General features: G+C 45.9%; 1 protein-coding gene across 7 annotated transcripts in view; it reads left to right on the plus strand.

The window, feature by feature from the left end:
- CACNA1D (calcium voltage-gated channel subunit alpha1 D) overlaps positions 1 to 25,823 on the plus strand; it is a 360,797-nt gene that overhangs the window by 278,319 nt on the left and 56,655 nt on the right. For 5 of the 7 annotated variants that reach the window (XM_020970566.2, XM_078152054.1, XM_078152055.1 and 2 more), the window contains 5 exons: positions 214 to 415; positions 2,135 to 2,293; positions 3,837 to 3,947; positions 17,226 to 17,309; positions 25,488 to 25,538. In XM_020970566.2, coding sequence (XP_020826225.1) covers positions 214 to 415; positions 2,135 to 2,293; positions 3,837 to 3,947; positions 17,226 to 17,309; positions 25,488 to 25,538 — 607 coding nt within the window. The remainder of the gene's footprint in view (positions 1 to 213; positions 416 to 2,134; positions 2,294 to 3,836; positions 3,948 to 17,225; positions 17,310 to 25,487; positions 25,539 to 25,823) is intronic. The other 2 variants (XM_020970569.2, XM_020970568.2) reach the window with 1 other exon arrangement.

Raw genomic sequence — 25,823 nt, forward strand, 5'->3', positions numbered from 1 at the left:
TCTTGTTCTGTTTTTTCTATGTTTAAAATTTTAATTTGTTAAGTTCATAATTAAAAAAAAAAAGTCTAACGGATTCATCAAATAAAACAGTACATGCTGACTTCCAGAGGAATTTGGAGGACAGAGCTTTCTGGTTTCCTGGTGCCTGGCAACAGGGGTTGGAACCATGAAGGAATCCCTGACCCCGTTCTTTATACCTGTGTATGCTTTCAGGTTATTGTATAAGGCCATCGACTCCAATGGAGAGAATGTTGGCCCAATCTATAACTACCGAGTGGAGATTTCCATCTTCTTCATCATCTATATCATCATTGTGGCCTTCTTCATGATGAACATCTTTGTGGGCTTTGTGATTGTCACCTTTCAGGAGCAGGGAGAGAAAGAGTACAAGAACTGTGAGCTGGACAAGAACCAGGTTAGAAGGAGATGCCCTGGGGGTTCCTTTGGGGAGGGAGGGCCCAGCTGGCTGGAGCCACAGAAGAGGGTGTCGTGTGTCCAGCCATGCTGCTTCTACAACATGGCTTCAGAGGGGATATTGAGCAGAGGCAGGGCTTCCTCTCAAGAATTAGGAGGAGGGCACTTTGTGTTCAGGAGATCCCTCCTCTGTGTTTGAGGAGTGACTCTGTGAGGCACAGCTGTCTTCGAGTCCTAGCAGCCCACTGGCATGCCCACACCTCCCTACATGTAACCACCTTGGAGTCTGGGCTCTTTCAGGGCCCTCTGCTGCTGCATGGTCAGTAGCTATGTTCAGAAGCGACTTGGATTGATGTGTCTCTCCATTTTTATGCCCACTTATGGGGAAAGGAGAAATATTCACTCTTCCCTAACATGTGTCACCTTCCGGGGTCTCAGGCTTCCCATCTGCTAAATGGGAGTGTTGGACGAGTTGCTGTCAGAAGCTCTTTCTAGCCCTAGATCTGTGGTCTTGGAGTAGATTTAAACAATAAAATGGGAGCTTTCATAGGATCACATATTTAGAGCTGCAATGGACCTTAGAGGTCACCTAGACCAATACCATATTTTACAGGGGAGGAAATTACAGACCCATACATCTAGGTGGACCAGTGGTTAGAGCACTGCATCTAGATTCAGGAAGACCTGTGTTCAAATCCAGCCTCAGACACTTATCAGCTGTGTGACTCTGGGCAAATTAGCCTCTGTAAAATGGGCATAAAAATAGTACCTACCTCCCAGGGTTGCTGTGAGTATAAAATGAGATAATATTTGCAAGGTACGTTGCAAACCTTAACTCTATAATTGCTAGTTATTATCATTATTATTATTATTATTATTGTTACCCAAGGTCACACAGGTGGGTACTAAGTGGCAGAACCCAGGTTCCCTGATTCAGTGTCTAACACCCTTTCCATTCATTACCCAGTGATACTTGTCAGCATCATTGATTCTGGCCACTCAGGGAAGCTTAAGAAAAGTTGTTCATACTTCGTTGAATTATTTCAAGTTATAGGTGCTTGCTAGCAGCATTAGCCCCTCGATTCAAACCAGAGGGATTATTTTACAAAGTTTGTTCATGCCACCAGAGGCCAGGACTGAGAGTCAGAAACAGGCAGACCAAGGCCTACACAGGATGTGGTCCCCAGAGGTACAGGGGACCTGTTAGGAAAATGTTAGTTTGGCCTTAAGGGTTCTGGAGCATCAAAACACTGAACATATATTGAAGATCTGAGAACATAAAGGAAATGTACAGAGCAGGGACCAGGCAATGAGACCAGATGGTACATGCATCTGAACTGAGACAGAGGGCATGTAAGCAGCGGAGACAGGGCATGGGCTGCCCCAGGCTACCATCTCTCTGAAGCCAAGGCTTCTTCTATTTTCCCTGCCACTGACTGTACCTAAAATGTACATTTTACGTGCCATGATCCCAACTGTTGTGGTGATCATGGCCTGGACGAAGTATGCCCCCATGGGGTGTGTTTGCCCAGCAGGCATGCCCAGGCATTGTAGCCCTTCTTCCCAAAGGCCTGGCCAGCTTCGTTCCCAAATTCGCCTTCCCTCACTGGCTTCCTGCTTGCATTGTGGAGAGACTGGAATCACCTGCAGAGTTGCAAGGACTCTCACCTCTCCTGGGAAACTCTCAGAATTACATTCTTGCCCTTTCCTGCTTTTGCAGCGTCAGTGTGTTGAATATGCCTTGAAAGCCCGGCCTCTGCGGAGATATATTCCCAAAAACCCCTACCAGTACAAGTTCTGGTATGTGGTGAACTCCTCCCCCTTCGAGTACATGATGTTCGTCCTTATCATGCTCAACACCCTGTGCTTGGCCATGCAGGTAAGGAGGTCCCGGGGAAGGGCCGGGCCCAGCGGGTTCTGCCTCTGTCTCAGAACATGACGGGCGAGTGAACAAACAGGGATGGAGCTGAGGTGATCCCTTGGCCAGAGACTCTCATGTGGGGATTGTCATGGGAAAGAGGCTGCAGGCAGCATTGTCACAGAGCCTGTGTATGCCAGAAACTTTGATATCTGTGTGCCTCACCCTGGGCTGTGTAGGGTGGTAGGTACAACAGTGGATAATGCCTTCCCTGGCTTCAAGGAGGAGACTTCTACAGGGCAGAGGGCAGGAACAAGGTGTAGGATGAGCAGAAATGAGTGACATGTGGGGTAGGGAGTGAAAGGGGAAAAAACAAAGCTCAGAGAAGACACTGAATATTTTAGAATGCAAATTACACTTTTGCCTAGGGAGATAAGGGAGGAGGCGGCCTTTGATACTTTGTAATGAAGCATGTACTAGTGTCTTACATGAAATATGGAGAAACAAAATGTATGGATGAAATAAGTGCTCTGAATTATTAGAGATTTCCTGGAACTTGAGGTTATTTGAAACCAGGGGCAGGATTTAGTCTGATTTTCATAGCAGACGTTTCCAGAAGTAGAGCAAGAAACTGGCCAAGTGACTGCCTCCTTGTGCCTTGTGAATCGTGTCTGTAATGACATTTGTTCTGTCCTCCTTCCCTGACCATCTGTCTCTGTGACATGTTCTTAAGCAGAAACAAAACAAAAAACTTTGATGGTGGCCCAGAACTGACAGGGCATGTGCTTTCCAGTTAGCAAAGCAAATATACACCATCTCCTTTGTTTGCCAGAGCAAATCCCTGAGGGAGGTACCAGAGATAGGATTAGTCCCATTTTGTGGAAGGAGAATCTGTGGCTCAGAGAAATAAGGGACTGGCTCATGCTCAACACAGCTAGTCAGAGGGCAGATTGAAACCCAGGTCATCCTGACTCCAAGTGCAGCATTCTGTTGAAAAGGCACAATGCTTTGGCATATCTGGAATTACAGAAAAAGAGAGGCCAAAGGAAAAATAGGCAGTTAGGAATTTGAACAAGTCTTTATTAGACATAGAACCTGCATACCCTGATACCAGACTCATTCTTAACTTAAGCCCAAGTTCTGACTTTTTGGGTGGTCCCTGTTTTCTCCCTGAAGTGTGGTGCTTAGAACATCTTCTTTCAAAAGGAGTAGAAATGCCTTTCATCCTGATAAGAGGAATTGACCATTGAATATTGTCAGAATCCCAGCTCCCAACATCAGCCTTCCTAACAAGTGGACTAGCTTATCTCACCCCTCTCCCAGCTCAAATCAGGCCAAAGACTTGCATGCTTGCGCAGTGTGGACATCAGCAGCAGCATAGTGTATATTTCTTCCTGATGTTTCAGAAATGTGAGGCCAGGGCCCTGTTACTTCTATGTCTCAGCTTCAGGCATCCACAGTGTCTAGAGAGTTTGTGTGTTCCAATGTTGACCTTTGATTTTATTATGAATAAATAAAGCACAGTAATTACTTTATAGGAAACTGCTTACATTTTCCCCCACAGCATTACGAACAGTCCAAGATTTTCAATGATGCCATGGATATCCTGAACATGGTCTTCACAGGAGTGTTCACTGTGGAGATGGTCTTGAAAGTCATTGCATTCAAACCGAAGGTAAGGCTCTCAGCCCAGTCACTTTGGGCTATCACCAGATCAAATGAGGATGACCTCAGCTTCCTGCTGGTGTTGTGCTATTGAATAATCATGAGTCATTCGGGTATCTAACTGTGTTATCTCTTTAGAACATTAAAATCTGATAATGGCAGTTTTTTACCTACTAGAAAACAAGACTTGAGATAAATATATAAAGCAATTCTGAGAAAAGGCAGAGGAGGAAGGAAAGATTTGGGGAGCTATAGAAAGATGATTTTGCTATCAACTTGATTTGTATTCCCGAAAAAATATTTATCACCTTGTTTCCAGTGTATTTTACCCTATCCTGCAAGCAATGAATTCGGTGTTTAAATGTGTCTTTGTTACCCAACAAGAATAATTCAAGATTAATGTCACATTGAGGCGGTTAATGTAAACAGGGCTGGCTTATCTCTTGCTCAGGACAGGCACCAGTCCCAGCATCACTGTGACCTCATTGTTCTGATTACTGTGGCAGACTCCCACTTCTACAGGCACAGTGGAGGAGATGCCAGATTACAATGGACTGTCTTCAAGTCTGCTTTTTGGCTTGGTTTGTTAACAGTAAAAATTTATAAGATGTTCTATGGAAGAAAGGCACATCAGACAGTGAAATAAATGAAATCCTGCCCTAGAGTGAATTAGAAGACACTGGAAATGTTGTTAGTTCCCTGGGAGTGGATCCGTTAACATTCCCTACAAGGGACTGGTTCTTCGTTCAGAGATGTGTTCTTGGGCACTGGCCCCTCACTGTGTTCTGGGAGGCAAGGCAGAGCAAACAGTAGCTAGAATACTGATGATGCAGCCTCTCTTTGTGTTAACAACCCCAGTAGACAGCCTGAGTTACTACAGAGTGACAGTTGGATAACTCAGTTTTTCACCATGTGGAAAATGTAGCTGATGAGACTCAATTGTTGCATTGGCTGTAATGAAATGAATTGACTTTGCAGATTCCAGTTACATGACATTCTAATTCAAACCTATTCCTTCCTTCACCTTGAATTAATTTCTTTGCAATCTTATATCAGATTTTTGTGGACCCAAAAGAAAGAACACTTGTAAGTTCATCAATGTGGGTGATTGCAGTGGGCCCAATTTGGCGGTTTATGCATGACTAGATTAATGTACTGTGACTTGTCCATATATAAATATATATATATATGTATATATATATACACATTTCCTTCTTTTCCAAATTCATCTTAATTTACTTTGAGATTTTGGTTTGTTCACTCCTCTCATCCTGCCCTACCCTTATTATTTTGAACAATATTTGTCTATGCTGATGGAAAAGGTTGGCCAATTAATTATGTCAAAATGGCCGTTAGAATTTGGTGGGAAGGTTTCCAGAGTGTTCCAGTGAGCTGTTATGCTTTTAGTGTTGCTTTTTCCCCAAAGGTGACTACAAAAAGAGCAGAAACCTCTATCTGTTTGCAAATCCCTTCAGGAAGTACACGCTGTCCTTTGCCCTGTCACATTGATAGCTCTTTCCTCCTCTGGAGAGGAGTTTAGTGGTGTGAGAACAGACAGGTGATGCTGAGGGTAATGAGTAGCTAATTTACGATCAGTACAAAGATATCAGATACTTATATTAGGGGATTTCCCTAGAAATTGTACTGGTTGGATCATTTAATAGCACTAAGTAACTCCAAATTACTGCCAGAAATAACTGTCCCTAAACTGTACCCCTACGGCAGGCATCTTTGAGAGGTGAGATATCATTGAGCAAAATTGGTTGTGTGACCCAAGGCGGCAAAGATCCTGGTGCTTTTTTCCCCTTTGTCCTCTTCCATGTTAAGTCAAACCCAAATTTAGAAGGAAAGAAAGGCTCAATTCTTGGCCTGGTAATACGGCAGCCACACTGGAAGCAGAATTTTACTTAAAGACCTTGTAGATGCAGGTCTTTGAGGACAGATTTGTTCCTAGAGCTGGGAGGTTCCTTACCCTGATAGGCCTCTTAGGGGGAAGGGCTTTCTAACCCCTCCCCCAAAACAACCACCGCCATAATCATGACCACCTGGGTTAGTAGCTCAGCAGGGCTTGCCTCTGATTTCTGCCTCCTCTAGAGACCTGGAATGTCAGCTACGTCCCACTGCCTCAGCTCTATCTAAGTCATTTTCATGAACTGCAGCCTACAAAATGTGGAAAACACTCTGTAAGTTGGTGAGCAGCCTTCCAGTCTGTCACCAGGCCTGTGTTCAAAGCCCCTTCACTTAAAGTAGAACCTACCAGAGCCCTAGCTTCACTCACCTCACCTTGAGAACCCAGGCTCATTTCCAAGCCACCATGAGCTCTGGGCTTATCTCATAACCAGCTTCACAGCAAGGAAGCAATTCACCTGAAAGTTCTAATGGCTTTGTTAGCTCCACATGAATCCTCAGTGATGTGTGGCAGCCAGTCAGGCAGACGTAACCTTGGGCTGCATTGAGAAGCATAATCCAGGAACTATTGAGGTGACAGTCCCTGCTGTTCTCAGCTCTGGTCAGACCGTCATGAGAACTTTGTGCTTAGCTGTGGGTACCACATGTTAGGAGAAACATTGGTCACCAGGAAAATTGCCAGAAGAGGCCCAGCAGGCTGATGAAGGGTCTTGAGAGCATGCCATAGGGGGATCTGTGGAAAAAACTGGGAGGATGTGTAGCCTGTAGAAAGGAAGACTTGGAGGGGCATGATAACTGTCTTGAAGTATTTGAAGGAGGGTAACGTGGAAGGGGGCTAGATGGAGGTCCATTCTCTGCTTTCCATTTGGGATTAACCTGTTGCCTTTTTTTTACTGGGGGTCATAATCCAGATGATAGAAATTTGAAGAGGAAAAGTCCACCCCCGTAGTCACACTCCCCAGGCTTCTCATGGAAAAGTCATTGAAATGGTCCAGTGGTGACTGATGGTTTAAGGCAGTGAGGCATGGCAGAGGTTGGGCTATTACACTGCATTTACCCACACAGCATTTTCATAGGCCAGACAAGGGTTGAGTAGCCTTAAGGTGCAATCCCTCTTTGGAGATATAGGCAACGTCTGTAATCTCTGCTCAGAGTCTCACAGGAGAGGACTTCAGCAACATTCTGTACTTAGGAGCAGTAGCCTCCAGCAGTCTGTGCTTTGGTGTTGGGAGACACAAACCCTGAACTTGTTCTGGAGCAGCACCCAGAATACAGAATCTGAACTCTTGCTTGCCAAGATGATGGGGCAGCACCGACGTGGGCTAGGTGATAAGGCATTGCTTTGCTGCCATAAAGCACCGTATCTCTGTCTTCTTGTCCATTCGTAATTCAATGTGATTGGAGCTCCTAGTATCTTCCTTTGGTCATCAGAATGTCCTAGACATGTCACAGGATCTTTTATTCAGGCAGGAGTTTATTAACTAAGAGATAGCAGTATTTTATGTACTTAAATTCAACAAACGCTTAGGAAGCACCTACTATATGCAAGACACTGTATTAGGTTTTGTTGAGACAAAAACAGAACATAGCCCCTGGTCTCAAGGCACCTCTTCTCCCCTGGGAGAATGTGACACGTTCACAAGTAAGTGCAAAGTCATGGCAAGAATGTCATGCCAGAGACAACAACAGCAGGGGCAGCCAGTCAGTCAACAAGCATTGACGAAGGGGCTAAGTGCCAGAGATGAAATGAAAATAAACTGTTCGCCCTTGTCCTCAAGGAGCTTATATTCTAATGGGGGCGGTAAGGGGGCATAGAAGACATAAACAGAGGAGGTGGAAGATGAGCTCAGTTGAGAAGGCCTTCACAGTGTGTTTCTGTACATTTGCATGTAGGGGGCTTGGGGAGGGGGGGGAGATCAGGAAAGGCCTCTTGCAGAAGGAGGGGATTTGAGCTGAACCTTGAAGGAAGCTGGAGAAGCTGAGGGGTGGAAGAGAGGGCAGCGAGGGACCTGGTATACAGCAGCAGATGGAGTGTCATAGATGGGGGGTCTTCACGGAGGCTAGTTTGACTGAATGTGGCATCAGGGAAGGTGAGGGGTAGGAAATAAGACTGGAAAATGCATGGATTTCAATGGCAGGCTGATGCTATTGGGTAATAATGATCTATTGAAGATTTTTAATGGGGACACACAGTCTTCTTGTGAGAATGTAGAGCACGGAACATTGAGAGGGACAAAGTTCCCTACTGAGCCATACTGAAGGAAACTGTTAGGAGAACTTGCCTCAGAGATTCGCATGGTTCTCATAAAGGGGGAGTTTGGAAATAACTTTGCAAACCTTAAAATATTTAGAAATGTAACTTTTTAAAAATTAATAGTCATGTCAAAATCAATCAAAAAACATTAAGCATCTGCTTTGTGTCTAGGACTGAGCCAGGAACTGGCAGAAGGTACAGAGTTGTCCTGAGTATTGGGCTTTCTCTCATGGAGCTTTCCATTTCTCTGGCTCATTCACTTGCTTTTGCCTTGTCTCCTTTGTGACACATGCAAGTGTTTGCAGATTATCTGGCTAGCATTAGAGTATGACCTGTGAATGATGAACAGAGGGAGGCCGGCTGGATCATAGATTGGTCAGCTTCCTGTCTGGCCTTGTCCCAGCCACTTGAAAGAATCAGCTGCAGGGGAAAAATGTATTCCTGTAGCTAAGGAAATTAATGTGGAAGAGTAGAGTCCTGAGAAGATCAGCTACTCAGGTAGAAATGGGGAATGTCCAAGAGCAGGAGGCATTGATTCCCCCCCCCCAGCCCCAGCCTGGAACATCCCCTGTCCTCACTTCTGTCTCTTGCAATCCCTGGTTTCCTTCAGACTTCAGCTCAGGATCTCTTCTATTCCTGGCCTTTTCTGACCCCTCAGCGGAGAATGCCTCCTTCCCCTACACTGAAATGATCATGGATATTTTGCAGATAGTCAGGTCTTCTCTGAGGAGATCACAGTCCGGGGGATAGGATGAGAGGCATCCATCCTCAATATGCTGTCTGTGGCTAGAATGGTCCTGGGGAGGCTTCAGTGAGCCACCACAGGATGAATCTAGATTCTTTTTCTATTTAACAAAAAGCAGTTATTTTATCTACACAGGCCTTATAGAGAACATTCAATGCAGGGTGTCCCAAAAGCCTTGATGCCATTTTAAGTTATTAAAGCTTTAAAAAGTAATAGCGGTATAGCACCTTGTCCCAGGGCTGTTTCTATCTAAGCTGATAGAAGAAACAAAAATCATATGAGAACAGAGAGTCCAGTACATTACCCCCCTGCTATCTGCACTGGAATCATCACAGCAATGCTTTCAGCAAGTCTGTACAAGATGAATTTATAGCTCAATACTTGTGTTCAATTACCAAAAAAAAAAATCAATCATTTTGTCGAGTAATTTGTCAAACACTAAATTTAAAAGAATAATACAGTAGCATGATAGCAACTTGTGCCCGATCTATTTCTCTCTGAGCTCCATCAAATGTACAGTTAAAAAGAATGAAATAATGGGAATAATAGCTTCCATTTGCAAGGTTGCAAAGGATTCGGCATGCGTTTTCAGTGGTCTTTATTAATAACTCTGTGCTGCTCTTGTACAGCTCTTACAAGCAAGAAAGCTGGATCTCAGTGATTTGCCTAGGGCATCTGCATGACGGGTAAATGTCAGGGGGAAGATTTCCTGGTTCCAAGTCCAGTGCTGTTCCAGCTACACCAGAGCTCTTTCTCTCGGTTGAGAGCTGAATGGCGCCATAGAGGCTGGGTCCGAGCCCTGAGGGGGAGGGACATCTGCAGCCAGTGGCAGAGCTGGAATGTGAATCCAGGTCCTCTTCACTGAAAACATTGTTCTCCCCACTGTATTGCACTGGCAGTGCAATAGTTTTGTCCATATGTATCTGAGGGTGTCTTTTCCTTGGGGTGGGTGGCTTTAGCCTATATGAAATCTAACAAAAAGGTAAACTGAGGCAATTCTCTGCACAAGATTACATTTATTAGCAGGGATATGCTGCCTGCCAATAAGAGGTCAATGGCTTGCCTCCATTTATGCCTGGGACACTGAGCAAAAGGACAGCTCCCTTTGTATAGGTTTTGGGGAGCACAGAACAAAGAACAGAACAGGATGGATGACATTATGGGATGGAGGGCAATGTGATTGGTTACAGAGCTGAGGTACAGGTAACACATGATTGGCTGGAAGTTTGGTAATGAGGGCTAACGATGACCCCTTTCTTTCCTCCTAAGAGTCTAGCTGCAAGATAGTGGGCCAGACTGTTGAGCAGCAAACCAGACATCCTTGAAGGATAACTTGGTGGGGTGAAGATATTAGACCCAACTCCCTTGCGTTCCCACCCAGTCCCCAAAGTCAACTACATTCCTTGAGGCAAGAATAGCTCGGTAATTAGCAGGCGAGCTGGATTTCTAAACTTAACCCATTCCAGGCCAGCTGAATTCTAAGCTAGGTTCAGAGACAGAGACTCACAACTCAAACAATTACAGGACAAAAGCAGTTATAGGACAAAATCAATTAACTGTACCTAGAATCGGTAAGAAAATGATACAGAGTCAACATTGATCATTTCAGCTTTAAGGAGCTGATACATTTATCTGTAATATTTCTACACACATTCGGGCCTATTGCTCCCTTATATTCTCTGGATTAAGAAACCTTTCTGGGTCAGTAGCCATTTAGCTTCATTTTTCTAACCGATCACGTCCTGTTCTCTCCTTGGACAGAAACATGATAGCCTGAAATTAAAGTGATCTACAATTCTCCACCCCCAAAATCCTGAACCAGAAAGTTACTCGGTATGATTGCCTGAATCTGAATACTGATGTCTCAAGGTACACTGGGCGCAAGAGCCAAGCACAATGTGAAACATCCTTTCCAGCCAGATAAAAAAGAATGTGGGAATGAACTCTTTTTTTTTTTGGCTACAGCGTCATCTTCATATTTTCTATCAATAGATAATGCAATAAGCTTGATAGGAAATACGCCATTGACTTTCATATCCTGTTACTGAAACCTGAGGCTAGCAAACGAAGCTAAATCACCAGGCTGAGTGAGAAGAGCCACTGGCTGGGTCAGTGGGCTAGTTGGTTTTTATGTAGAATGGTCTAGATCATAGATCTAGAATCAGAAGGCTGTGATGATTATAAAGGTTTGAGAGACATAGTTTCTGAGTAATTTAATCATTTTATTAATAAGGCCAGCAAGTTATTAATAACAGGATGGTCATTTGGCTGTCTCTCTTAGACCAAAGATCCCCTAATGGCAGTGGGGTTACAGTTTATACACCCTGTGAAAAGGAGGTGTTCCCAAGGGGTGGCAGTCAATTCAGATTGGTTAACTACCTGGATGTGTAGCTACATGTATGTATGTATATGTCTATATATGTGTCTATATACACATGTGCTGTCTCCTCTGGTAGCATGTAAGTTCCTTGAAGGTCTTTGTGTCCTTATCATTTAGCAAAGGGCCTGACACATAATGGACTCTCTCAATCAGTGTCTGTTGATTGATTACTTACTTGATTGAATCTCACACTGTTTCCGCACAAGCAACTTTTTCTGAAAACCTACCAGAAAGAAAATTAAGAGGAAGAGCCAGAAGCATGTAAAGGCCTTTTCGACCTACTGTCTGCCCCTTGTTTCAGGATGTTCTGTGCTGGTTTCCACAATGGATTTTATGAACAGAATGAACTGGTTCAGTGCCACAGAGAGGGGGAGATCTAGGTTCAATCCAAGCATTCTCAGTTCTCCTTAATGTTGACTCGCAAGGCGAGACCTGTCCAGGGGGCCATCAGCTGTCGGGGAGGTTGGTGTCCTTTAACAAGGAGTCTGTGCCAATGAGCGCCTGCTGGGACAGCACCTTCCCTTTTACTTCTGCCTCTCCTTGATGCTATCACAGGAGCAATGCTGGGTAAACTGGCTTTGTTTGTGAAGGTGTTGTGGGAGATCTTGTCAGCTTTTTACATCTGATCCCCCCTTACCCTAACCCGACCTGGAAATGTGCAGATGACACCAGGCTTAGAAAGGATAAATAAATATGCTGGGTGGCAGAGTCAGGATTCAAAAATATTTTGACAGGCCAGAGCATTCCAACTGAATCTAATAAGGCAGAACTCAGTAGGAGTAAATAGAAAGTCTTACACTTGCATTTGAAAAAATAATTTTACTAGTACAGGATGGAGCAAGACCTGAATAGACAGCAGTTTGTCTGAAACAGATCTGGGGGTTTTAGTGTTCTGAATTCTTAGTATGGGTTGGCAGGGGTATGTGGCAGCTTAGAATATTAATTCCATCTTTGGCTCCATTAAGACAAGCAAGGATTTTAGGAATAAGGATGTGGCAACCTTTTTGTCTTTTGCCTTTGTCAGACCACATCTGGCATCTTGTGTTCAGTTCTGAGCACCACAGTTTAAAAAGGCCATGCATAAGCTGGAGAGAGTCCAGAGAAGGACAGCCAGGAGAAGCAGTCCAAAGCACTAGGGAAGGGGATGGGGAAGTGGGGGGGGGGAGCAGAGAGAGGGAGGAAGGAGAGAGAAAAAAGATGAGACAGAGAGAAACACTGATTTTAAGGAATGTGGAAGAGTGGTTAAATTTGTACTCGGCTCCAAAGCACTTTTTCAGGAGCCAAGAGTCCAAAGTTGTGAAGAGGCACATTGAGGTGTGAGGATCTTCCAGCGGACAATGGGCCCTCAAGAGGGGCTGGGCTCCCCCCATGGTAGATAACCACTTGTCAGGAATGGCATAGTGGGAGTCCCTGTCCTGTGTTATAATAAATGACTGGGAAGTCCTTTCCAATTCCCAAGTAATCAGGTTCAGTGACAGTTTCTGGCCCTCAGTTCTGCCCTTGGCTCAAGATACAGCCTTCAGCAATCCTGTTGAATCACAGCTTTGTGACCTTTGCTGAGGGCATAAAGAGGAGCCTTCTCTGGATGACGGATTCTATTTGGAAGCCTTGATAAAGAAGAACATTTTAACCAGCTGGCAACTAATTTGTAATATACCAAAAGGGCATGTTAGCCCCAAAGGAGAGACTAACAGCAGAGAACTCTCAGAGTTAGTCACCTGGAGCAAGCATCCTGCTAGGCTTTCCCCTAGTAGATAGTTACTTTGTTTTGATCAGATGACCTCTATCCTTTAGGAAGCCAGATCCCATGGAAAAGGAATCATGGTTTCAAGTTCTGACTTTGATGCTTATCAGCTCTTTAGCCATGTTTCTAGCATGCCTGCAACCCTGGCTACTGAAGATTAAAAATTTAAAAGGTCAAGTGAACCAGAACCTGAGGAAAAACTCTAAGGAAGAGAGCCTGCAGCCTTTTCCATTTGTCAATAAATCTACATAACCTGAGTTAATCTCTCTGAGCCTCAGTTTCTTTATCTGCAAAATGTAAATGGTAATATGCTCTCTACTTCACAGGGATGTTGCACAGAGGCCTCTTTGTCAAACTGAAGCTGCTTTGGAGCCATGACCTGCCTAGTTAGACATTGTCCTTTTTGCTTTGAATCCCATCAGTCCCTCAAGGGCAGCGAGGAACCTGCTGTGTTCCCAGCACTGGAAAGGGGCCCCAAACAGCCACTTCCATGCAGAGAAGCTGACTCGTTGCTTGGAGCCTGTCTTTCTAGTTTACTGGAAAGTGAACTTACTTTGAAAGTGACTTTTCTTCTCCTCATCCCCCAAAGAGTTGTCTGTTCATGTGCTGAGGCCTCACGAAGCCACGTTCAGTCTAACTCTTCAGGGTGGACGCTTTCACAGCTCAGGCCACAGACGGAGTCAAGCTAGCCTGTAAACAATGAGGACATTCTGTAGCACCTTCATGCTTGCAGAGCATCCTTTGCACAGCATGGTGGCACAGCACGTTTCACACCTGGGGCAACTGAGGCTTAGAGACACGTCCACGGGAGGGGGGAACCTGGGTCTTTGTGACTCCTAGAGTGAAGCTCTCCGCTGGCCCTGCTTCTTCTCCAGATGGCATTCAAAGGTGAACTGGATGTTGATTGGGACGTCAGTCCTCTAAAAGCCACAGGACACCATTCTCCTTGTCCAGGACGTCTAGTTCTTTTTTGCCCTTGGCTCTAAAATAAGAATATCTGGTATGTGATGGAGTTATCCTAAGTGTTTTTAATTGCTTTTCATCAATCAGCAACATGTTTCTCTATAACCTATGACTTAAAGTACTGGAATTTTCAAATTAAAATTTTAAAAACTTCACTAGGATTAGGGCCCTAATGGAGCCTCTTATGCCCTAGCATCACACATGATATACAGAGAAAAAGTGGTAGAAGATAATTTGAGCCCCTTCATAAATAACTTTTCGCATTTGATCTTTTTTCTCTATGTGAAAATTGAGGGAATGGCTGAATGTAGAGTAAACTGTGGGAGCAAACAAAAAGCTCAGGAACAAAAGAACAGCAAGAAAGTGGGGGGAGCAGTTCTTGTACCTTTAAGGATAGGATTAGAAAACAGTGCAGTGTCGAATTATTGCAAACGCACCCAGAGTGTTTCATCTGAACCAGAAAAAGACCCTGTTCTAATTATTAGAAGTAGCTGACTCTGCCAGATTTTCCGTAATATCAGGTTAAGGAAATCAACGTTCTGCAGTTCATCACCACATAAGGAAATGTGACAGTTCAGATCTCATTTATTTGTACTGAGCATACCATGAGTTGGGTTGGTTTCTGTTTTGTTAACTAAACCAGTTGGTTTTCTCCCTTTTGCCCACAAATTGGTGCTAAGTGTACTTGTTAGATTTGTATAGCGTCTGTGTTGTCTCTTCCAAAGAATCCCAGGCTGTGGGTATAAAACCTTGAAACCGGACACTTTGTAGCCTACTGGCACTATTCTCAAATAGTTTTTGATGGATCTTAGACAGGCAATCTCACTCAACCCCCTTGTTGTATAGATCTGGAGTCTGAGGCCTAGTGAGTTGAAATATCCTGCCCAAATCACAGTTTTAAGTGGCAGAACAGGGAGTCCCATCTGTGCCCTCTGACTCCAGATCCAAGAGTTTGCCCCTGGGTAGTGCTGCCTGGCCTACCATAGCACGTTCTGTGTAATGGGTACATCATGAATGTTAACAAAATGATATTTGTTTCAGAGAAGAGAAGAATCCCTCTTAGCCCTCTTTGAGGAGGTGGAATTTTAGATGGGCCTTGAATAGGAATTGACTTGTCAGAGAAGGGGGGAATGTATTCTACATACAAGGAGTAGAAGAAGCAAAGGGAAGCCTGATGTGTATCTGTTGGGCAGGGGTAGGAATGTGCCTGGAAAAGATCTGGACAAGTCACTGGGAAGGTTGAATGTTGGTCCCCCTGTGGCCACGTAGTCCGGTGGAAGCCCGGCTGAGGTGTCAGCCCCGTAGCTACATAGGCAGCCAGGACCTCTTCTAGATTCTGGGTAGAGAAGAGACACGAGCAGATGAGGGCTTGAGCAAAATAGGTCTGGCTGCAGTCAGAATGGAGGGGAGGGGAAGAGAGGCCAGAGCCCACCCCCCTCCCCCCACCTGCCCTGTCTCCTAGCTACCTTCTGTCTAAATGCTCGGTGTGTGCATACAACAACTGTTATATTTGTTAATGTTATCTTTATGGACCATGGTTTCGTGTGTACTTGTGGTTTCCCTCGTTAGAGTGTAAGCTCCATGCAAGCGGGGACTGTTTCCTTCTTTGTATTTGTATCTCCAGCCAGCACAGTGCCGGACACACAGTAGGCACCTAATAAATGCTTGCTGATTGACTGATCAGCCAAGTGATTGAAGCAGGGAGGTCGCTTAATGCAGTGAGCCAGCTGAGACTAGGCTGGTAGGGGTCACGAGTCTGAAAAGGAAAGAGGGGGAGGAGTCAGTCACTGGCTGAGTGGAGAGGATGAAGTTGACAGTGATTCATTCTTGTCCCAACTCATTATTTCATGACCACTTCCCAAAAGGAAGCTAGCAGAAGGCTCTCAGGAGCGCCAAACCAGGGGGCCCCGAGGTCCAGATGAGAGGAGACAGCCTGCCTACGCCACGGAGCTTTTCCTAAGCCATGCTCAGTTCCGTGTTGGTTGTGGGTGCCTGAGCCATAAGTGTGCTGTCTACCTCTGACATCTTCCTACTCATGTAGCAAGTGATAAGAAGAGACTAAGACAGCCCTTCTCCCCCTGCTACCTCCCAAGAACTAGGGCAGCAGTTGAGGGGCTGGGGCGGGGTGGGAATTGCCAACCCTATAAGTTGGGAATAAGTTAATGTTTTCTTTTTATTTAGAAAAAGTCTGACCTAAAAAAAAAAGACCCGCCTTTATGGTGTAATGGAAGACTTTTCCTAACTACAAATGTGTCTTCCTCTTTAACTTAGCACCGATTTCTGAAATCTCTTTGGGTTAAGGTATTGTCCCTCTGTTAAAATGCAAAATACTTCTGGGAAGAGAAGCATAGTAGATTAGGATTAATTAATTCAAGTGTTTATTAAGTGCCTACCATGTGTTGTGGTAGACCTATCAGTTATTTGTACTTTAGCACAAAAGTTTATTAGACTGCTTAACTAAGAGTAGATTCTGCTAGACAAGAGGAGGTGGGGAAGAAGAAAACAAACATGCCGGGCACCTCGAGAGACAGGTGCTAAGGAAGCACCTGGTTTCCTGCAGGCCTGAAATCGGCCTAGGCACCTAGGCTGGGGGTGAACCGGAACTAGAAGCCGTTCAGTCTTGTTGCTCATTTCCATGGGCATTTATTTCTACAGGTGCTTTCACTTTTCCTCCAGAGCAAGACAGTTGCAGATCAAGCCCTTCTTGACTCATGAAAGCATTAATTTCTCCCCTTGTCCCCAGTAAGCCTCACAGGGTACACTCTAGAGGCTGCCACCCCAGCGAGGGCTCCTGCCTTGGACATTGTCAGCATAGGGAGGAAAAAGAAGGTGCTTGATATCATCTGAAGCAGGGAGAGACTGGGATGGCTGGTGCCTGGGGTTTGAGGTTAGAAGAGCGAAGTGGGGCCGGAAGGTATCTTCCACCTCTGCCCATCCCACTTGTTACTCCATTGGCCTGCTGAGACAGCGCTGCGTCATTGCTGAGCACACTAGCGTAAGCCCCCCAGAGAACACTTGCTGCCTGTTGGTGGTCATTATGAAATAGTACACACACGCGCACACACACACACACAGTCCTCTGAGTGCCTTTCCTTCAGTAGACAATATTGTTGGTTCCATTTTGGTTTTCCTGTTGGCCCAGCAGCCTAGTTCAATGAATTCTGTTTCTCCCTGCCTGCCACTCTCCTCCCCGCAGTAATCTGCAATAGTTTGCAGGAGTAGGAATTTCCCCATGTAGGTCAAACGGCATTTGGTATGTGATCATAAATGTCTGCCCCTGCCTGCTCTGTCCAGGGATATTTTAGTGATGCCTGGAATACGTTTGACTCCCTCATCGTTATCGGCAGCATTGTCGACGTCGCTCTCAGCGAAGCAGACGTGAGTATGCACCCCTTGCCTTGGCCTTTGCCTGCCCTGTGCTTCTTCCCTCTTTGGTTTGCCTCCCTTCGTCTTCCTCCTCTCCCCTCCCTTCAGTTTCCATCATCTGGACAAGTCACAGGTAGCCGTTTGACTTAACCTAAGAGTGCACAAGGAGTCTGCTCCAAAAGCCCTGCCTCTGGGGAGGCTGCCAGCGGCGCTCCTCATGAAGCCTTTCTCTCTAGGCATCTTCTACACTTGCAGCTCATGCTCGAGCCTCCCGGTTTTTGAAGAATGCCATCTTTGCGATCATTGTGCCTTCTAGCCTCTGATAGGAAAGGTGGGGCAGCTGCTCCCTCCTGATTTCTGAGAAGGCCTCCCGTGGTGTGGACGCATGGGGTCTTGGGGGTTTCCACTGCTCTTCCCAGGAGTGGTGGGAGCTCGCCACCTCCGTCCAGGGAGACCGGGTCGCTCTCTTCTAACACTGTCCTTCTCTTCTTTTTTGTCCCCTGTGCTTTCTCTCTCCGGGGTCTTCCTGGCCGCTTGCTCTAGCAGCACTATTTCACTGATGCATGGAACACTTTTGATGCCTTAATTGTTGTTGGTAGCGTTGTTGATATCGCTATTACGGAAGTGAATGTAAGTAGCAAACCTTGCCCATTATCCAGTAAATGCTGTCATGTTTGCACACATGTAAACATGGCCCCTGGAACCCCTGCCTGTGTTCGGCATTGACTTGGAAGCCAAAAGTAATTTATCCCTCTTTAAAAACAAATCTCGCAAAAAATGCACGAGACAAAAACCAATTTGGATTTTTTTTTAAATGTATGGAGGACCTGGCAACATTTTCCTGAAGACTAGGTATGACCTTTTTATTTGAGAATTGAACTCTACCGTTAATTAGCCATGTGGCCTGAATAAGTAACCGTGTGTCTCAGAACCTCAAATTTTCCATTTGCTAGAGGGGGACAATAATAATGCTTGCTCCCACCTGCCTCATGAAGTTGCTGCACAGGTGATGTCATCATCATCTTCTTGGAGTCCACTGTTTGACATTGGTTTAGGCCACAGTCTTCTTAAGCCTGCTGCTCCTCAGCATGGCAAGGGAGGAGGCCGCTCTTCAGAAGGAGGGCGCAGTATGTTTTGTTTCTTAAACCCCATCTAGTGGTGTCAGGGTAGCGAAGGAGAGGTCGGTCTGCCTCACCTAGAAACCTCCTGACCCCAGCCTCCCAGGACAGAAGATGCTAAAAAGGGGGAAGGCTCTCGGTTCCCATTCTGGTTAGCCCTTGTTGATGGCTGCCCACACTGGAAGCCTGATGAGCCAGGATTAAAGGAGGCTGGGGACACTTCCATCAGGTGACGCTCATGTAACAAACATTGATCAAAAACCCATTGTGTGCTTGGCACATTTGATTTCTTGATGCCCTATCATTTCTAGTTATGTGGAGTGTTATCTGAAACATCGCCTCAGTCTCTGTGCATGATTCAGACGTGACTTGTGGGCAGGGGGGCTTTCCTGGTGCAAAAAGACTTCTCTTTGACGCCCAGCATGGGGCCCGAATCTTCATCATTCTGTCTGTCTGCTACTCCTTGTGGGGAGAGCAGGGGGTTCTGCATGAGCTGGTCCCTATGCACAGCAAAACCTTCTTGTGACCCTTGTGTACGTGAGTGAGGTGGTGCTACAGCTGAGCATGGGGGAAAGGGAACCAGCTTGGGCTCAGGAGGCCTGTGTCCTCATCCACATCCTGCTGCTCAGGTGCTGGGCCACCTTGAGCAAGTCTCTTGCCACCCTTAAATTTTAGTTTCCTCATCTGACAAATAGGATCATGGCTGCCTAGCTTACAGGTGATGATAAAATGTGACAAATGTATGAGAAAGCATTCTGAAGAAAGTCAAACTGCTGGAAAGAAAGGAGATAGTGTGGTTGTTACTGGCTGCATTATAGTGAAGGGGAAGTACTGTGTAATATCCCAGCATTCAAGGGGCAGGATCTCATCATGAGGCTTCTGAAGGGTTTGATTATATTTGAGTAATGGACATGTAAAAAAGGCTGGAGTCACTCACCATGAAGGCTCGGCACCTAAGACCCCTCCTGGGACCAGGTGTAGGCCCTGGATGCACGTCCCAATTTCTGATAGTCGCAGCGTATCAAATCTCATCAGCTTCAGCTTGAGGGATTGTGTAAACCAGCCCGATCTTCACCCCAGGGCATGAGTGAGGCTCTGGGAGGTGGTGACCCTTCCCACAGGCCCTCACTCTTGCCACTTGAGCTCCGGTTGTCCTTCCCATTCTGGAGTTGGCTTCTCACCTTGGTTTTCCAGCAGCAGGCCTTTGACATTAGAAAGGGACTTTCCACAAGTGCTTAAACAGCCTTGACCAGGAATCTCTTCTCTCTCATTTGTCCTGTTTATACTTTTGTATCATATTCTCTTAGTCAGTGATGTCTCACCCCATCAAATCCAAGAGCAGACTCTCTGGAGGGCACTACGTCTGTTGAGCCACATGATTGGCAGGAGGCATTTAGCTGATCAGAGTATTCACCTCTGCTGAATGAGGTCAGTGGAGCGCAGCCCTGAGGACACCCCAGGCCATTTCAGTGAGACCTTGCTGAAAGACTGAGTCCAAGGGAATGCCGATACCGGTGGTCTTCCCGTCTGAGCGTGTGTGAATGAAGACTGCCTGAATGTTGCATCACCCCCAGAATTACCCATGCCTTGTGCCCTAGTGGCAAAGTGCAGGAGCCCTGCTCCCTGTGTTACAAGACGAAGGAGAACAAGCATTTGTCATGTGCCTAGTATGTGCCGGGCACTGTGATAAGCATTTTACAGATGTCTCATTTGATTCACACAACGACACCATGAGGCAGTTGACTGTTGTTAATTTACATTTGAAGAAACTGAGGCAGTGACTTGCTCAGGGACACCCTACAAGTGTCTGAGACTGGATATGAACTCAGGCCTTTCTGACTGCAGGCCCAGAGCTCTGCTCTGTCCACAAGACCACCTAGCAACCATGAGAGGGGACAAAGGCACACATTTCCTATGTCGTTGTATGTACGTATGCGTGCGTGTGTGCATGTGATGATGATGATGATGACAACAATGATGTCAACACAACAAAACCAGGTTTAGTCAAAGGGAGTTTTGCTGTGTTGGACTATAGTAGCCCCACCCTGTCCGAACATGAGAGGAGCCATCTTGTTGTCATCCATTTTGGTTGGAGTTGGGCTCACAGGTGGCCGGTCACCCCTTTCAGGAGTTTCCTGGATCCTCCCTTTGTTCACAAAGGACTTCAGTTCAGAGAATGCTCTAAACCAGGGCTTCTTCACCTGATCTCCGGAGAGCTTTTCCAAGAGTGCGGAATGTAGGTGTCATTCCCTTTGTCATCCCCTGCATTTCATTTAATGCACTGTTCTGCCAAAGGGGTCCTTGGGACAGAAAAGGGTAATGACCTCTGCTCTAGTGTTCTGTCTCCTTGAGTTTTCCCAGAAGCGAATGAATTGTTCACTTTTCCTCTGTAGCCTGTAATGCAGATCAGAGGATTACAGAGTTAACTTGGAGGGGACCCGAGAGGCCTCAAGCCCAGCCCCCTCATTTACAGATGTGGTCACTGAGGCCCAGAGACAACAAGAGTTGTTGAGGATCATGCTAGTTGTTGTCCCTAGCAGGCTCCATGCTCAGTCACCGAGTTGTCAGGAGAACCCCAACACAGAGTCCTAGGAGAGAGCTGGAAGCTGACCACCAGGGGTCCAAGGCCATCCTCCTGCTGGTCCTACCCACTGATAACCTCCCAGGGCCTCAGTCTGTCAGTCACAGGAATTTGCTGACAGGCATTATAGGCTGGGATTTCCTTGCAATAGTGAAATGACACCTGTTTATCAGTTTATCAACAGTTTGTTGCAGTCGTTTCTAGTTCTTCACCCATTCTATAATTTCCCCAACTTCTGTTGACATTCCTTTTCTGTTGCCTAATTGATTTTCATATTCATTTTATTTTTAGAAAATTGTAGAGGCAAGTATGTGTAAGCTTATATCTGTTGACGTTATTGTCAAACTGGCCTCACTACTAAAGACCATGTACTCTTTGGCTTCTTCACGCTTGGTTTTCACAGAGTTTCACAGGACATACCAAAGATTGACTGTGGTCATCTAAATTGTTTTCCTTGGTTTCAGGTGCAGGCCCTGAGAGGGGGCGTCCCCTGGGCCAGTCACAGCTGGTTCTGTGATTGGCCAAAAGAACCTGTGAGGATTAATAGCTATCTCTTGCTTTCCAAAAGGCAGATTATTGTCTGGAAATGATCAACTTGCATTTGTATTTTTTTGCTTAAAACACTTTCGATGACCCTTTCTAAAGCTCCCATGCATGCTCACCTGGTTTTCTTCCCCCCCCCCCCCAGTTTTCCACCTGGCTTCATTCACAGTTTAATTGTTTTTAAATTCACGTTTTCAACACATTTGCTTACAGTATTACAAAACCTTCTAAAATGTCAGAAAATTAATAGGGAGCTCAGTTGATTGAGGGAGCTTCATTGATATCTGTTTCTTTCTTTTTTGGAAGGTAAAAAGACAAAACCTAGAAACAAGATGTGGTGCTGGCATTTAAGCTTCATCATCAAAGTGCTCACAGTGTCTGTCCCAGGGGCTGATGACTTGTTTGGCAAACATTACCTCTTGTTTCCTGTTGAGAGTTTCAGAACGTTTATTCTCGTATCGCCCAGATTATCAGAGTCGGTCATAATCTCAAATCTCTGACGACGTCATTTAGTTTACCTCCTGAAGAGTCTGACACTCGCCCTTTTAGGATGGGTCCTTCAGGCCACTCAGAGGGATTTTCAGCAGGTATCCAGTCATCGAAACTGCAGAAGCGCCTCATGATAGAGCTAAGGGAGTGACCCAGAAAGCAGAGTGAGACTACAGGATCCCGGTCACTCATAGTCTTGGTAGCTTTCTCTGGCAGAAATGCTTTGGCTTTAGCCCTGCTTGGGATCTAGCCTCTTACGGTCTTTGACTAAGGGCTCTCTCCTGACTTCTTTAGAAAGTTGTGTAAGTTTATCTCTGTGAGATAAAGGTGGAAGCAGAAGAAAATTATCACTCCCTCCTAATTTAAGACCTCAAGGTGAGGGACCCCCCCCCCACCACCACCAAGGGCTGGACAACTGCAGTGTAGCTGCAGGGAATCCTTGTGTTCATCCTGTTAGAGTTGGGCAGAGGGGAGAGGACAAAGAGCAGCAGTGGCCTGGACCCTCTGACACTGCCCCGAGGCCTAAGAAGTCCCTCAGCCTGACAGCACCTTCGGTCCTCCCAGGATTTGCTGGCCTCATCCTGATGAGTGCAAGCAAAGTCAGAGGAGCCCTGCTGGTATGGACTGGCTCTGGTTGAAAGTCATATCCCTTGGGAGGTGATACCAAAATCCAACAGTTAACTGGTGCCTGGTTACCACATTCCAGCCATCTCTCCTTGTTTCAAAGCTACCTGTGAGCCAGGGTGAGAGAGACAGGGAGCCAAACTGCTTTCTTTCTGGGGCCCCTGGGATTTAAACTGAGTCCCAGATTCTCACCCACCCAACTCACTTATAACTGAATATCCTGTCAGTGAAACCCCCCTCTCCCCTGGAGTCCATCCATGGCCCAGCCCTGACTGGCCACACCTTCCAGATGGCCCTTCTGCAACCCTCAGAGATTTCCTGGGGGTGAACAGCTTCTCAATGAAAACTATGCCAGCCAACCCTGAAAATCACCTGCCTCTCTCCTTTCTCACTCAGCTGAGAATGTTTGCATTTGAGATAAAACTTTTAAAGATATTTTGGCATCTGGGATGTTTCTCCTCTTCCCATCTCTCTGATTTCTAAACTAAAGCATTCCCAGTTACATCAGCCAGTGAAGCTGTCACCCACCACACAGCATTGTGGGGCAGTGGACAGCATCCTGCTTTGGAGCTACTAGGCTTGGATTTGAATCTCAGTGACTACAGGTCTCTGGGCCTCAGTTTTCCTCATCTGTAAAATGAGAGGGTGGAGCTTGAGGATCTCAGAGGTATCTTCTGTCATGTGAATCCTGTGAGAGCCTATGAGTGAGCATACTGGCCCTGCTAGAGGGGGGTGATAGGCTGTATCAGGAAGGTCTGGGTGTTTTCCTCATGGATTTTATGCTGGCTTTGCTCTCAAGGTTCTTACTCCCTCCATGAATGTTGTGTGGCCACACCCATTACATCCTTCTTTCATTTTAAATAACCCAATGGATAGCCTTGGTCTTCAGTTCACAGCCCACTGGTTTCTCATCCTTCAAAGGGTTCATTTGAAAAGAGAGTTGTACTTCCTAAGTCTTCTTGACTAACTCCCTTGACCTCATATGAAAATCAGTCTTGCAGAGGGTCAGACTGAGGGCAGGCCAGAAAGTAGGCAAGGGAAGCTGCCTGGGCTGAATTACAGTCGGAGGAGGGAGGCTTGAGAAAATGGCTCTTCAAATATTTGTGAACAGACAAGAGGGCTGGAGGGATTTAGGAAGTGAGCACCTACACTTTCCTGGAGCATCAGACAGAGAGAGGTGAGGCGACCATACCCCTCTTATTCTCACTAGATTAGTGCATCCCTGGACAAGAGCTGCCATGTGGGCATGACCAAGGACCCCACAGATCTTGGGGGGGAGATGGCGACTCTTTGTTCCTATTCCCAGGATCAGTTTTAGGTTAGAAAGCTGTGGCCTTTAGAAAAGCTGGTCAGCAGAAGAGGGAAAGTACAGGAAGCCCCCGGAGCTTCACTGAACAAGCTCATTTACAGAGGCCGTTTTCTGAACCGGTCACCAAAGAATGCCTCTGTTTTCATCCGATTCAGAGCCGCTTGCTCTTGGGCTCTCTTGTGGTGCGTTTTAATTTACTTTTCTGCAGTTATTGTTCTTTGATTCCCCTTCCTTTTTCTTTTCTGGCTTTTCTTTTGTAGGCATTTTCTACTGTGTTTTCTTTGGGGAAGAATTCCTTAAAGTAGGAGGTGCCCTTTAGTTTCCACATTTCCTTCCAGTGATATCCTAAGGATCCTCCCCTTCCCCTCATCCTCTGCCACCTTTTGGGAGAGCTTTGAGATGCTACCCCTTAGATTCACCCCTCCCCCAGCACCAAACAATACAGCAAAAGGTCCCATCACCCTCCCCTGCCTCCTGAGAGACTGCTTTCCCTTCCTTTTCCCCTTCCCCTTTCTTCTCTCTTTTTCTTTTTTTCCCCTTGAAACTTTCCTCCTTGACTATTGCAGGGTTTACATTGGTGGTGCTTTATACTAGTGGAGGAAAAAAAGATCCTCATATCCTTATTCATAAGAAGTTTAAACATCCAACTTAAAACTTTACATTATACAATTTATATTAAGAATTTGCTTGGCAAATTCATAGTTCATATGGCAAAACAAACAAACAAACAAAAAGCTTCAGCCCAACCCCTACTTAAATAATCACAAATTCTGAATAAATGGGACTCAATGAAGATGGAGCATGTCCTGAAAAGAGCAATGCCGTGGAAGCTTCAAGTCCAATCCATAGGCCTCCTGCTTCCTGCCTGTGATTCTCGTGCTATGAAATGATGGTGAACTGGAATCTTATATGGCAGCAAACCTCTTGTTATTCTCATGAATGGTTTCAAAACTCCAAATTGGCGAATGAAATTGAGGTCCCCTAAGGGCAAAACCAAGGCACGGGGCTGCACTGCCTACCTGAGGGTGGCTGTAGAGGGTCAGGCTCCAGTCAGTGAAAAGTGGATGTGGGGCTGCAGAGGCAGATTGCTGTGGTCCCCTGGGTTCTTCAGACTGTCTTTCATCAGAGTCCTATTCCTCAGGCAGAAAGCTTCTCCAGCATCCCTCACTGAGGATGACTCAGGCCCTCATTTGTTCCCTTTTCAAAATAAGAAGGGGTACATCATCTGAGAAAGACAAAAAAATGGACTTGAAACTTTTGCCTTTATGGAAAAACTGGGGCCTTGAATCTTTCCTGGGATATTTCAGCCTCACGGGTGTGTTGTCCTTTGAGCTGACCTTTAGAAAGGTTCAGAATAGGTGAAAAGTAGTGACTAGCACGTGTGGCGTGGAACTCTCCTGGCATTTTCTCGGGAGGGGGCTGACTGGTGTGTTATGCCAAGAAGTGTATGTGTCAGATGTCCTCCTGATCTTCTACTTATGATTCCTGATCATTAATATTGTTCATCTTTATTTGATTTCTTAAAGCCGACTGACAGTGAAAATAGCCCTGTCCCTGTCCCAACTGCTGCTCCTGGGGTAAGACTAGTGGCTGATCCCCGGTGGCTTTGCCTCTTCTTTAAGTTTATTCTTCTGGTCATGTCTAGTTTTCCACTGGTTTTTTCTGTCTTTTTCATGATCGTCCTTCTAGAATGGTCATTGTCAGTGTGCAGTCTCCCGAGCTCCTCGACACTAGGAGATGCATGTGGTGTGTGTGTGTGTGTGTGGCAGCCACGTAGTGGCCCTGTGTTATCAGCATGGATGTTTTCCTTTCATACCATGGTTTTTCAAGATGACAAGGCCTTAGAAACACATCTGCACTTC

This window comes from Phascolarctos cinereus, unplaced genomic scaffold (assembly GCF_003287225.1).
Source record: "Phascolarctos cinereus isolate Bilbo 61053 unplaced genomic scaffold, phaCin_HiC Scaffold_4;HRSCAF=312, whole genome shotgun sequence".
NCBI classification, from domain to species: Eukaryota; Metazoa; Chordata; class Mammalia; order Diprotodontia; family Phascolarctidae; genus Phascolarctos; species Phascolarctos cinereus.